At 34.5% G+C, this 13,699-nt stretch overlaps 1 protein-coding gene across 2 annotated transcripts in view; it reads left to right on the forward strand.

The window, feature by feature from the left end:
- The window catches only part of KCNH8 (potassium voltage-gated channel subfamily H member 8), a 255,309-nt gene that overhangs the window by 87,141 nt on the left and 154,469 nt on the right, over positions 1–13,699 (forward strand). For both annotated transcript variants that reach the window (XM_026708251.2, XM_087918078.1), the window contains exon 2: positions 8,995–9,228. In XM_026708251.2, the coding sequence (XP_026564036.1) occupies positions 8,995–9,228 (234 nt within the window). The remainder of the gene's footprint in view (positions 1–8,994; positions 9,229–13,699) is intronic.

The raw sequence follows: 13,699 nt of genomic DNA on the forward strand, positions 1-13,699 counted from the left end.
AAAATCATTCTAACAAAGCCCGAGGCTAGTACCAAATTTACAACAGAAATGGCTGTGAAAGCTTGACACACAGACGAACCCAATACACAAGCGTGATGATGGCAAATGAGATTTTGCCGAAATGTCGCTACAATTTAAAAAGCATATATGTGTGTGTGTGTGTGTGTGTGTGTGTGTGTTTTCTTAAGTTTTCGTGTGTGTGTGTGTGTGTGTGTGTGTGTGTGTGTATGTGTTTTCTTAAGTTTGCGTGGGTACTTACATGTATGGTATTCAGCTTTGTTTGGGTATTTTCCCCTGTCATTATAGTTGTGCTTTTAAAGTTGTAGCAACGTTTCGGCAGAATCTCATCTGCCATCATCAGGCATCCTCATCAGTATTGTGTTCGTCTTCTGTATTGTGTTCAATGAACACAATACAGAAGCCTGATGATGGCAGATGAGATTCTGCCGAAACGTTGCTACAACTTTAAAAGCACAACTATAATGATGTGGGAAAATACCCAAACAAAGCTGAATACCATATATATATGTATGTATGTATGTATGTAGGTCTAAGTGTGTTCAGGTCTTTTCCCATGTAAGATTAAAAGTATTTTGGTGATGTTTCGGTGAGGTCCCACTCGCCATCCTCAGGCTGGTGCTTTTGGCTTTGTGCCAGTGCAAGCAGTGTGTGATCGGAGCTGCCATCTCTCTATAAATACTGGTGGGGGGGTCTGGTGTGCTGGGCTGGTTGGCTGTGCTGCTACCTCTTGGTTGGTTGATGGAGTTGATGTTGGTATAATGGGCTGTGTGATGGCCTTGTGAGTTTTGTTGTGGAGATATCCTGGATGGCAAGTGGGACCTTGCCGAAACGAAAAGACCTGAACACACCTAGACCTACATACCTGTACCCATGAAAATCTATGAATATACATATACATATACATATACATATACATATACATATACATATACATACATACATACATACATACATACATACATACATACTGCTGTGCGCTTTGATGTGTCAGAAGACACAGGTTCAAGTAATGAGGAGGGTTTGGCATTGGGATTTGAGCCTGTTTTAATGGGAGATGCAGACATGAGCCAGGAGGATGAGGAAGGGTCAGAATCACCAGAACCTTCCTCATCAATTATGCCTCAGGTGACAGCAGATGATCAGGAGAATGTACCAGAGCCCTTAGATGAAGATCAAACCGAAGAATCTTGGTTTGATGCAAGGAACAGATGTAAGCAGAAACGTCAAGCACAAACTGGAAGGAGACGTCAAATCAGGGACTGAATAAGAGACTGACACGCCCCTTCAGGAAATATAAGGAGGTGTGTTAGCCCGGAAGCCCTGTTCAGATCAACTTGTTGATTTGCGTTGCAGTTGGACAATTTATTCTGTTTTGGAATTCATCTCTGATATATAGTGCTTCTCGTTATCTTAATTGGCTGACAGCTTCTGGGAAAACTGCCAACGATGAATTCAGACAAAGGAAAGTTAACTCTGTTGTTCCTGGTCTTTTCTGTTTGAATATTTTCCTTTGGACATTTGGACTCTCACCTCGTGGCCACAGGTGAGACAGAATATATATATATATGTGTGTGTGTGTGTGTGTGTGTGTGTGTGTGTGTGTGTGTGTGTGCCTGATGATGGCAGATGAGATTCTGCCGAAACGTTGCCACAACTTTAAAAGCACAACTACAATGATGTGGGAAATACCCGAACACATATATATATATTCTGTCTCACCTGTGGTCTTGATGTGATGTCTGTGCAGTATCTTACTAATTTTGTCTGTAGTACCTCTTATGTAGGGCAGGACAGCTGTTCCATAGGTCTGTTCATCTTCTGGGTCTCTATTATGTCTCAGTGTGTTTTTGTGGATCAAGCCGGTGATTTTGCTTTTGTGGAAGCCATTGGCTGACAGTACTTTAGTCAGGGTGCATAGTTCAGTCTTAATGTGTGTCTTGTCTGCCAGGTGTTTGGTTCTAGTAATTAGTGTTTTAGCCATGGAGTTTATCTGTGCTGGGTGGTGGTGGGATTGGGCGTTGAGGTAGCGGTTAGTGTGTGTTTTCTTCTGGTATATGGTGTGTCCTAGTGTGCCATCTGTTTTTTTTGTAGATTAGTACATCTAGGAATGGTAGTTGTTTGTTTGTTTCCATTTGCATGGTGAACTTGATTTTGAGGTGTGTGCTGTTTAGGTGTGTTAGAAAATAGTTTAGGTTTTCTTTTCCATGGGGCCAAATCACAAATGTGTCATCGGTATATCATAGTTTGGGTTTGTGGATGGCATTAGCCAGGGCTCTACAGACAAAATTAGTAAGATACTATACAGACATCACATCAAGACTGCCTTCAAAACAGACAGAAAAATAGCAGCCATCCTTAGAAACCCCAAAGATAAAATTGACCTGGAAAACCAAGGCATATACGAAGTCCCCTGTGCATCATGCCCGGCCACATACATTGGACAGACCAATAGAAGAATAAGTACCCGCCTGGATGAACACAAAAATGCAGTCAAAAAGCTGGAACACACTTCTCACTAGTCCAACACATGGAAGCCACAGATCATAGCATCAACTTCAATGGCACCAAAACCCTAACCACTACAGAAAACCCCAGCCACAGAATCATCAGAGAAGCCATAGAGATTGAAAAAAGACCAGAAAGCATGAATAGAAGAGATGATTCCACCAGACTGTCAATCATTTGGCAGCCTGTACTCACAAACAAACAAATCTCCAGACCACAAGCCAGGCAAACTCCTGGGCACAGACAGATCCCCCCTGATACCTCCAGCTCAAACACACCTCAACCAGGCACCCAGATGAAACCTAGCTTCCTAACTAATGATAGCCGTCCATTTACCCGGAGCCAAGCTGCAGTAAAGGCCTCCAATAAAGTAACACAATGTTGCCAGCCAATCAAGATACAGAAAGAGCCAAAAAACAGACAGAAGATATTAGAAACACCAATCAAGCAGAACAAAGCAAACTCCAAGACCAATAAACACAGACCAAGACTCCCAACCAATCAGGGTGAAGAAAAAACCATTCTGGCACAGCAATAGGCTGCCCCAAATTCAAATCTGAAACCACTGTAAAAGTCTGACTCGCAGATGAACACTATACAGAAGCCTGATGATGGCAGATGAGATTCTACCAAAACATTGCTACAACTTTAAAAGCACAACTACAATGACGTGGGAAAATACCCGAACAACACACACATACACACACACATACACACACACACACACACACACACATATGCACCTCTTGTCTATTTTAAAACATTCTTACATTTTCTTTTAATTAAGCCTTTTTCAAAAAATTCTCATATGTTTAAATCAAAGTCTTTTTTTCTTGTTTTTATGTAATCTCGAAAAAAGGTTTACCTCACTGCAAGGAATCTTATTTTTTTGCTGTAGAAGAAATCTCTTTTGATCTCTATATTAATTGCTTCTCAACATGATTAAGAAATCATGTTAAGAACTCAACTCTCAAACCAACTGCAAAAACATTTCTGCTTCTGCGGTTTAATCTCACAATCTATCTTTGATCAGGTTGTGTTGGCCAGAATCTGCCTTCCAGCTAGCATTCTTAGCTGCAATGTCTCTTCAATCCCTTGGGGAGCATCAGCCCACCATTATTCTCCACTAGAAGCTTGTCTTCCTTAAAATACCTTGAATGTCTTAGAGGATATTCATTTTACCATGATTTCTATTCCCAAATCCATGAAAAGCAGTTTGAAGCCAACCTGCATTTCTCTCCACTTTTTTCATTCTTAAGACTATTGTGACAAGGGCTGTGTACGCTTAAAAATGGCTAAGGCTAGTTAAAGCAACCAATACATTGATTCAGTTCCCAAATGCAACTGACTTTATGAAATTGGACAGTAGTAATGATTCTGGATTGGTAACATGTAAACATGTAAAACATGTAAAAGTGGTATGTATTTTTTCATAAATAGGATTAGGATTGACTGCATCATTATAACATCTCTTTGTTCATTCATCGATTCTCAGTGGCAGAGTATTGCATCTAATTTGAGAATTACCTTCACAATGTCAAAAGTAGACAGAAGCTAGAAAATATTTCAATGTTATTGTTTTATGCTTCCTAACATATTAGGGAAATATGCCTTTTTCTATGAGAATAGAATGTTAATATATATTTAGAATTGGGTATGTGCTTTGATACACAATTGGACCAGCCTTTTTGGTACCCTTCACCCTTGTTACATTTTCTTCTGGCCATCATAATGCCCTCCCTTTTGTATGTATATGGAATGTTATGGTACATAGACAAGAGCAAATTTACATTATACAAATTATTTCATTATTTTACCTCTACCTTACAGGGTAAGTGGAACAACTGTTCTATACACCTACCTTATATCACAAAAATATACATCAGACTATATATTTTATAATATATAGAGTCAGACGAGGAGGAAGGGGAAGGGGAACCTCGGCCAGCTTTGGAGCCTTTGGAAGTTCTGATAAGGAAGCAGAATCAGAATCAGATGCAGAGCTGGGGCCTTCCATTTTCTCCCAGGTAGAGGGGCAGCTGTCTTCGGGACCTGAGCTGAGTGACGGGGAAGAACAAATAGGGCCCATCCCAGATGCAGAGAGAAAAGGAGAGGAGAGCAATGGAAAGCAATAAACTGGCTCTCAGGAAAAAGAAGACATAGATGCTAGCCAGCCATCCCCTGGTTTGGAAATAATTAGTAGAGGTTTGGGAGTGGCCAGTTGTTACAGAGAACTATTCATTTTCCAGTGTACATCAATTGGATTCCTTTAGCAGAACCAGGTTTGTTGGAACTATTTGATCTGTATTTGAGATGCCAATGGAATCTCCTTGCTAGGAAATAATAGGAAGTGGATTTGCCTCAGCCAGTGTGAACAGGGATTGTTTTGCCCTGTTTTGAGAAGGGGAAAAGACTTTCATTTGTAACTCATTACTTTTTGTTTTGTTTGTTCAACGTGAACAAAGACTATTTCTGCCCTGACTTAAATAAAAAAAGGGTTTGTGTTACTTGTGAGTAAGCGGTTTCTGATTGCTTATGAAGGCTAGGTCAGAACAGCTATTTACATTTTCTTGCTTTGTCCCAAGCCTTCTAGGTAGTAGTGCTTTAATAATATTGCTATTAATATTATCATTTATTTTAATATCCACAGTGTGCCATATCTATACATGATGAATGAAACTGTAATTGAACTAAGAAACACAATTATGGAGTCTTGTGATATTAAAGGAACATCAGTTACATTTAGGCAAATAGATTGTCTGGATATTTCCATACTTTGATGCCACCAATTACCTCCCCTATATCATCATTGTACAATAAAAAGTTTTATCAGGAAAAAATATTCCAAATCTGAAACTTACAAGATAACTAAATGTTCTGACCAATTGATTTATCTTGAAAATTTCAATATTTTACATCCACATTAAAGTCAACCTAGTCAGTTTGTTGTAGTAGATCAGATTTAGGCATGGAAGCCAACTTACTGACTTTGGGTCAGTCATGGTCTTTCAGCCCTTAAAAGGCCATGACAATTCACTTGCATGACTTGTTGTGTAGTCACCAGTTGTCAGACAAATTTTAATGAAACCATATTACAAAAATGAAAAAGAAACCTCCTTGTGCCAATCACTACATATTTGGAAAGAATTTATTTTCTTCATTTTGGTTCCTTTTGTATACTAACTTACCAACCATTTATTAATAAATTGAAATAATCATTAAAATCAGATGTGGGCTAAAGTGAAATGAGGACTCAGTGCTCAGTTCTGAAAAGATTCAGATCTCATATAATTAGAGATATCAAATTAGTATGCCATCTTTTCTTTTGACAACCTTCACCTTTTTTTCATCAGCTACATTGCAGGAGGTGTAACATGAGTTTCTCCATGTGAGAATAGCTAAATTGATTGAATGTGGCTAGGGCAGAAAATTTAAGATTTGATTCTCTTAATTTCTTTTATAAGAATCTAGCAAACTTGTCAACTTTCCTTAAAGTGGAAATTATGTATCAGTCAGTATTAGAATAAGATATAACAATTTCTTTATTTTGAGCCTAGAAGATATATACATTAACCAAATCATTTTCTCGTTATATGCCCTTGTATGATGTTGAAATTTTTTTTGAGCTTCGTGCTTAAAAGAGCCCCACTGGGACAGTTGTTAGAATGCAATACTGCAGGCTAACACATTGCTCACTCCAGTTCGATTCTAAATGGTCAAAGCTGACTCAGCCTTCAATCCTTCTGAGGTCAGTAAAATGAGGACCCAGATTGTTGGGGCAATAGGCTGACTCAATAAAATGCTTAGAGAGGCCTGTAAAGCACTATGAAGTAGTATATGTCTAAATGCTATTGCTATTAATTATTGATGTTAATTATTCTTCATATTAAAAGATTTCCTCTTTGTTGAATATGTGTATGCTATATAGCTGAACAATATAAATTTTCATGGGGCATTAAAATCTATGCTTACAATTTCAGAGTACATTATAATGGCCAGAAAACTATTTCAATAGTACTGTAATTTAGCAATTTTAGAGATTAGTCAGGTATACATATCATAGAGGATTTATGCAGACATTCTATATCTACATTAATATAACATGCCAAATTTTTATCCCATTCCTGCATTCTTTTGGCATTTTTATGCTATAAAAGATGTTGAGATCCTTTTATAATTAATTAGCATCACTTGAATCCCTTTTAATCTATTCAATGTTCCTTTGTGCTTTGTGTAATTTATACTGAATTTAACTGAGAGAATAATAAATCCAGGAATAAATTTATTTGAAAGTTACAGATGATTTTTAGATAATATTATTATTAACTATAATACAGAGCCTCAATCATCCATTTATACAGCAAGCATATTATTTTAATTCTTGTACTAGCATGGAATCTGATTTTGTTTTGACAGTGGAAGCAGCATATAAAAAGTCATCTAACTGATAATAATAGTCATTTTCCATTTAGGAAAGCAAAGAAGTGGTTAGTGGAGTCAAACAATGACTTGAATTATGTAGCTAGTGGATACATGTTCAGCAAATGAAATCTGTTTAAACATTGTGAATAATTCCAGAAAAAAGCTTTTGTATATGTATTGTCAGAATCAAGAAGTGGGGAAGTAGGTTTCATTTTAAAGGAGTAATAAATGTATATACTTGTAAGGAGCCTGTAGCACAATGTAAAAATAATCTGAGTTTGTATAGAATCAGTAGAAGAGTTTGAATCATAAATTACATACTGGATTTTAGAATAGAAAGATTCCACAATAACAACTTTGAAAACTTTACTATAAAACAGGCTTAAAAATAAACTGAAACAATTTGAAATTTTAGAATAGAAAAAGAATGTTTCAGCATGATACCTCTGAGCTTTTTGTTTCAGTTAGAATCAATGTATGTAGTCCAGTGTAACATAGTGAAGTAGGTGTCCATCATTTCACTGTACAAAGTAGGAATATTCTCATCCTTTGATGGCTTTATTATAAACTGATATAGAGAAACGTTACTGCCTAAATTATTGAATAGCAGTATCTTGTATTTGAATTTCATTGGTAAGATCAATTTTCATGGCAGAAAGGGATAAATTTTTCCTTTTTCTAGCTATGGTTGTTTATTCATGGACTTGCATAAATTTGGGGGGCAGGGAATTAAAAACTTTTGAGTATAAATGCAAGACCAATTTGAGAATAGTTAAGATCCTATTGGCTGTGCAGTAGGCATATACATGATCATGGCATGTAAAAACTCCCTAAGTAACAGGCAACACTAAATTACTGACATCACTGGAATCAATTACTACTTTATATGGTAAAGAAACACACTTTGTATGGGAGCTGGTTTTGAATGCTACTTAAGAACTGTAGTTGCTAATTGCTATAGAGTCCAACTGAAGAGCGAGAACCAACACAGTCTTGTGACAGCTATACCAAGGTACAGTAGATAAGTTTCTGATAAGTTTCCAAATAGAATTTTAATCGAATTTTATACTCTCTACATCAGGGTCATCTTCTTCAATACATAACCTGAGTATGATAGATGCCTGCCAGAAACAGGACAGTGCTCAGAGCTGGTGCCTCTTAATATTTAATATTAATATTTCCAGTTAATGGAAGAGCCTTTCCCCAAGAGTCAATTTGGTAATACCAGAAACATATTAAGAAAGACTTTTCCAAACTTTTTTTGGAAGTTAGTGTTTCTTTAACTTTCGGTTGGTTATTTGTATTTTATTATTTTTTTTTTATTGTCTATAGTTTTTAATTGAATTTTCTGGTTTTAATGCCTTATTATTAAATAAGGCATTAAAGTAAATATGTTATAATTTTCAGTAGTATAAATATACATTCATAAAAATTAAACTCAGTAATATGGATAGTGTTCTTGGATGCAGAAAGAAATACATGATTGGTTCAGCAAAGGCATCTGAAAGAATCAAAAGTGTTCCTACTTTTCTTATTAACTGGATTAATAGTAATAATCCACATTCTTTCCATGACTGAAAATGGACGTCTCTTCATCTGCCAAGATGTCTCAATGATTGTTTCATTTTATTTTTAATTTGATGAAGAATAGTTTTTTAGAAATTCATTCAAGTACCCTATAAAATGACAAAACCTTGTTTTCTATATATTTGTGATCCTATTCAAATATCTAATATTAAGAATGTTAATATATCCAATATTAAGAAGATCATTCAAAACATTAATTTCTTAGCAGATACTTTGGAATTTCTATATTACTCAGTTGTGAACAAGTCTTTGAGGTAGTGTAACACTGTGCCTCTTCAACCAAGCAAATTTAAGATGTTTTGAGCTGAACTTCTTATTCCTAATCATGAAATATTCTGCCTGGCATTGTTGGTTTTATGGCTTACAGTATCTAGAGGAAATCATCTGGGGAAAGTATATGGGGGGATTGAATAAGCAGATCACATTTATAAATATTGTATTTTTATCTTTTTTTTACAGATAGTAATTTCATTCTTGCCAATGCTCAGGTGGCTAAAGGATTCCCCATAGTTTACTGTTCCGATGGCTTCTGTGAGCTCTCTGGATTTGCACGAACTGAAGTCATGCAGAAGAGCTGTAGCTGTAAATTTTTATATGGTGCTGAAACAAATGAGCAAATGATTCTCCAAATTGAAAAGTCATTGGAAGAAAAAATAGAATTCAAAGGAGAGATCATGTTTTATAAAAAGAACAGTGAGTATTGTTTGAAAAATAAATAACATTAAAATTAAATATGAGATAGATAAGAAAAATGTCTATCATCAATGTCCTTGGCTCTAGTGATGATCCTTTACATATAGCACTATGTACCATTTACCAAAGAGACTTAAATGTATTTAGTGGATTATTGTAGAAGAATTCAAAATATTGGAACATAGTAATAAATAATGTGAAACTTTTTTCTTTTGATTTTAAAGCCTGGATTAGTGCAAGGTTGACAACTATAATTGACAGCTTTGACATACTTTCAGTGATTGTGTCTTTAGGAAATGTAATAAACCTAGAAGACAGTTTATATAAATAAATGTATATTATAATATGCTTTTGTGTGCAATATATTCAAAACTATAATTTAGCATGTTTTATGACTTTTTTAACCTAGAGGGATAGAATCTTGGTTTGAATTTAATATTTTGCCTGTTGCTTTAAACCAACTAACATTTTGATAAGATAATGCTTTGGAAGTTATATTTCAGTCTATCTAGGGTCTATCAGTTAGGGAAAGATTGTATAATACTTAGTATGCTTCATATTTTTTATCTTCCCAAGTCTTTGAGAATGATGATCTGACATTTAATATTATCAATCAGCTTTCATCAATAAGCAGATGAAATATAGTTAATATCCTGGTTAAAATATAATTTTAAAGTATATCAAAATTAATTTTAAAAGAACTTAAAATGACACTTTTCTTAAAACTAAATTAACAGTAGTGGAACTTACAGATTGGAAATTTCAAAATATACAAATCATACCAATTCATAATAAAATGCACTCATATGAATTTCAGAAGAATAATTCTAGCCTTACCTTTAATATACTTGACATAGCATAAACTTCACAAAGTTCAAGAATTTATTATTCTGGTATATTAGTCTAAAATACATGACTCATGGTTGGTCAAGTGGAATAAAAGTGAGGTCAGACAGAACAATGTGCAGAATGTGAAAATAATGACCAATATTTTCAACCGTGGCCAAATACAAAAATTTAGGACTAGGTCATTTACCATCTTAAATTATTACATTGCTTGATAAGAAACCTTTGATGTTATATGGCTTTAAGCACTATCCTTGATTATAAAGGATGCCAATTCAATATGCATTGGACTCAATTGCTCCAAATCAGAACCAATAAAACCATCATAACCTTGGTTTTGTTGGTAAGTAGCACATTTGGAGCATATAGGTTGGGGAGGGTAAATATAGGGAATAGTGAGGCAGATAGAGCATTTTTCAGATTCAATATAATAAAAATTCACATAAATTCAACTGAGGACCTAGATTGTTCAGGAAAATATACAAATAATACTTACATTGCAAACTACTCAGAGAGTTCTGTAAAGCCCAATGAGCAGTATATAAAAACCTAAAGGCTATTACTATATTCTCTCTATGTATGCGTAAGGCATGCACAATTATGTTCATACAATATCCCTGGTGTTGGCACTGTATTTGTATCTATCAGCTTCTCCTCTGAAACAGAAGGAAGTAGCAATAATGCTATTGAAGCACATGCTTCTGTGGCCTTGTGTATAGCCAATTGGATACAGTAGACTCCACTTAAAAAGATGCCAATAAGCCTACAAATTGTTAATGTGCATAACATTTACGTATATGAAGACATCAGTTGTATATATTTAAAAATATGGAGATGTAGGTAGAACTAAGGTGAAGATGTAATTTTAGAGGCTGCCAAGAAAGACTGGTAGAGAATGGATAATAAGAAAAAATTAGTGGACTTCCGATTTGAGCTTCTTCGGTGACAGACCAAAACCTCGTCTCTGGAGCGCCCTGAGCTGGCTGGTTTCGGGGCTAAGCCACCCCGTAGATGTGGTGAAGAAGGGGGAGACTGCCTGCAGGGTTGAGGACAGCCACATCTCTCCTCCCCAGCTGGCCTTTACTTCCTTTCCCCTAAGGCGGTTGTAGCAGTGGTCAGAAATGGCCACCACAAAGAAGAACTCCACCAGAAAAGAATGTGCAGGAGGAAGATAAGAAGAGAAAGTTTTGGTTGACCAGGTCAAACAGCAAAAGCAACAAATAAAGTACCCTGGAATTGAAACTATTAAAAAAAAAACAATAACATTGTTCCCTAAGAAGATTTCTAAGGTGTGAAGGAGAAAGAAAAGGGAAAAGATTTGGGTTTTTTTCTCCTTTTCCTATACTGACAGCTAAGAGACTTAAGCAAGAAATTGAAAAAAAAATCCACTTTGACATTAATAGGCATTTAATGCTGAAAATAAAAAGTCAAAGGGATAATAAAGATTTCTGGATAATCAAAAGCTTTTGAAAACAGGAAAGGAGAGAAAAAGAATAAAAGGGCAGGATCTGGAAGAGAGGAGACTGCCTGGAATTAAAAAGAACTTACAGCAAAATCTCAACAAGACTTCCAAAAGATATATTTTAACTGAAATATCGCAACAAAAACCCCAGGAAGAGAAAGTGGAAAAAGAAATAAGAAAAAATAACTTGGGACTATTTGGATTACTTGATGATATCTGGATTTTTGGTTATTGTATTTGAATGACTAAAATCAATTGGGTGGTTGTTTAAAACTTTTTAAAATGGCTCCACTTTTAGAAAAACTGAAAATGGAACTTAAAAAGCACAAAGAAGATGCAAAAGAAGGGAGAGGTTCTTTTGGCTTTGTATTTCAGTTTTTAGTAATGGAGATTTGGAATTATGAGAAACAACAAGAAATACCTGCAGAACAAGAAGATTGCGACAAAGAAGCAGCCATCTTTAACGAACAAATGATCTTAGGTGGGGGGGAAAAAGGAAAGAGGGGAAAGAGAATGGAAAGTTTAAGATTGGGAAAAACAACTCAAAAATAGAGTGAAAAATAAGTATCAAATCAGAAAGCAACAGAAGAGGGAAATGCAGAAGAGAAAATTAGAAGTACAGAGACAAGGGAGTAAAAAGAGGAGGGAGAAGATGAGAGGGAAGAAAGAAAGGAAAAGAATTTATAAAGGACAGAAACAAAATATAGAGAAACAGGACCTATTTAGAGATAATGGGTGAAAATTTAATGGAAAAGGGGATTCTGCAAAGGTACATAAGATAGTATTGTTACATTAGAAATAGAAATAATTTTAGAAAATATGAAACAATGTATGATTAAAATGTTTGATAAAATAGCTATCGTAATTCAGTGGAATGCTTGTCAATAAATAAATGTAACAAAATGAATATTTAATGATTTACAAAACATATGTGAAGAGAAATAAGGGAAAAATTAATTATGGAGATTATATGTCTTTAAGGAAGTATGATATTTAATTGAAAAGAAGTGTTAAAGATGTTAAGATTTTAATGATTATTAATGATAGAACTGAATTGGAATGGAATGAGGGTTTATAATTGCATATATTTATAATCCTTTTTAAAAAAAGAATATAGTGTGTATTATAAGAATGTACCAAGCAGAATTCGATTGGAAGTTATGTATTATATTGAAGGTCATAACCTTAAGGTATATATTGAAGTTTAAATAAGAGTTGAATGGATGTAATTAAAAGATACAAAGGTGTCATACTCCAATTAGTAACTACAGGAGAAAATTTGTTTAATGAGAAAAGATAATATGAAATTGAAACAGACAAAAGTATAAATATAATGATTTGAATTGAGATGAGATAATCAAAATAAAATTGAGAAAATTAAAAGGGGAAAAACTATATAGAAAATGTAGAATAATATAAGATATGGAAGAACACAAATAGGAGCATGAAATTGAGTTTTGTGTCTGTATAAAGAAGTTCAACCCGGGACCATGCTATTTTCAAAAAGATGTTTTACTTGTATTTTGTATGTGTGAAAACCCAAATAAAACTTTATTTTTTAAAAAAAAGAAAAAAGGAAAAATTAGTAATGCTGGGGCAATTTAAAAAAAAAAAATCTGGAAGTAAACAGGCTTATTTATACAGATTCTTTTTCTTGCAAGAATCAAAACACTAAGGGAGAACATTGTTTTAAAAGCTGGACTTTGGAGTAATATTTCTACGTAAATTCTGACTTTTGAAATCAAAGAAATATTTTAAATATATGAGGAGATCTTACTGAAAATAGTGAATGGTGTTATAGTATGAATAGTGACTATTTCAGCAGTCAGAAACGTTGTCTTCTTTTGAAACCTTAGGCTTCAAACTTTATGAAGAAACACATCTGGACATGCTGATAATGGGGAATGTAGTTTGAATATTGTTCCTTAGATGTGCATGTCAGCTTTTTCTCTGCTAATGTTTTTCAGTAAATGTCTATATCCAGAATTCTGATTATTTTTGGCAGCAAAGGTAGAATTATTATACCAACGTGATGTAAAAAAAAACTACACCAATTTAATTACACAGACCCCTGGTTACAAGTAAAATCCATTTAATTATATCATTTCTTAACATATTTAATTTTATCTCTATGATGATCTCTTGGCTGTAATATCACTTGAT

The sequence above is a fragment of the Pseudonaja textilis genome, chromosome Z (assembly GCF_049901715.1).
Source record: "Pseudonaja textilis isolate UNSWEBS1 chromosome Z, rPseTex1.2, whole genome shotgun sequence".
NCBI classification, from domain to species: domain Eukaryota; kingdom Metazoa; phylum Chordata; class Lepidosauria; order Squamata; family Elapidae; genus Pseudonaja; species Pseudonaja textilis.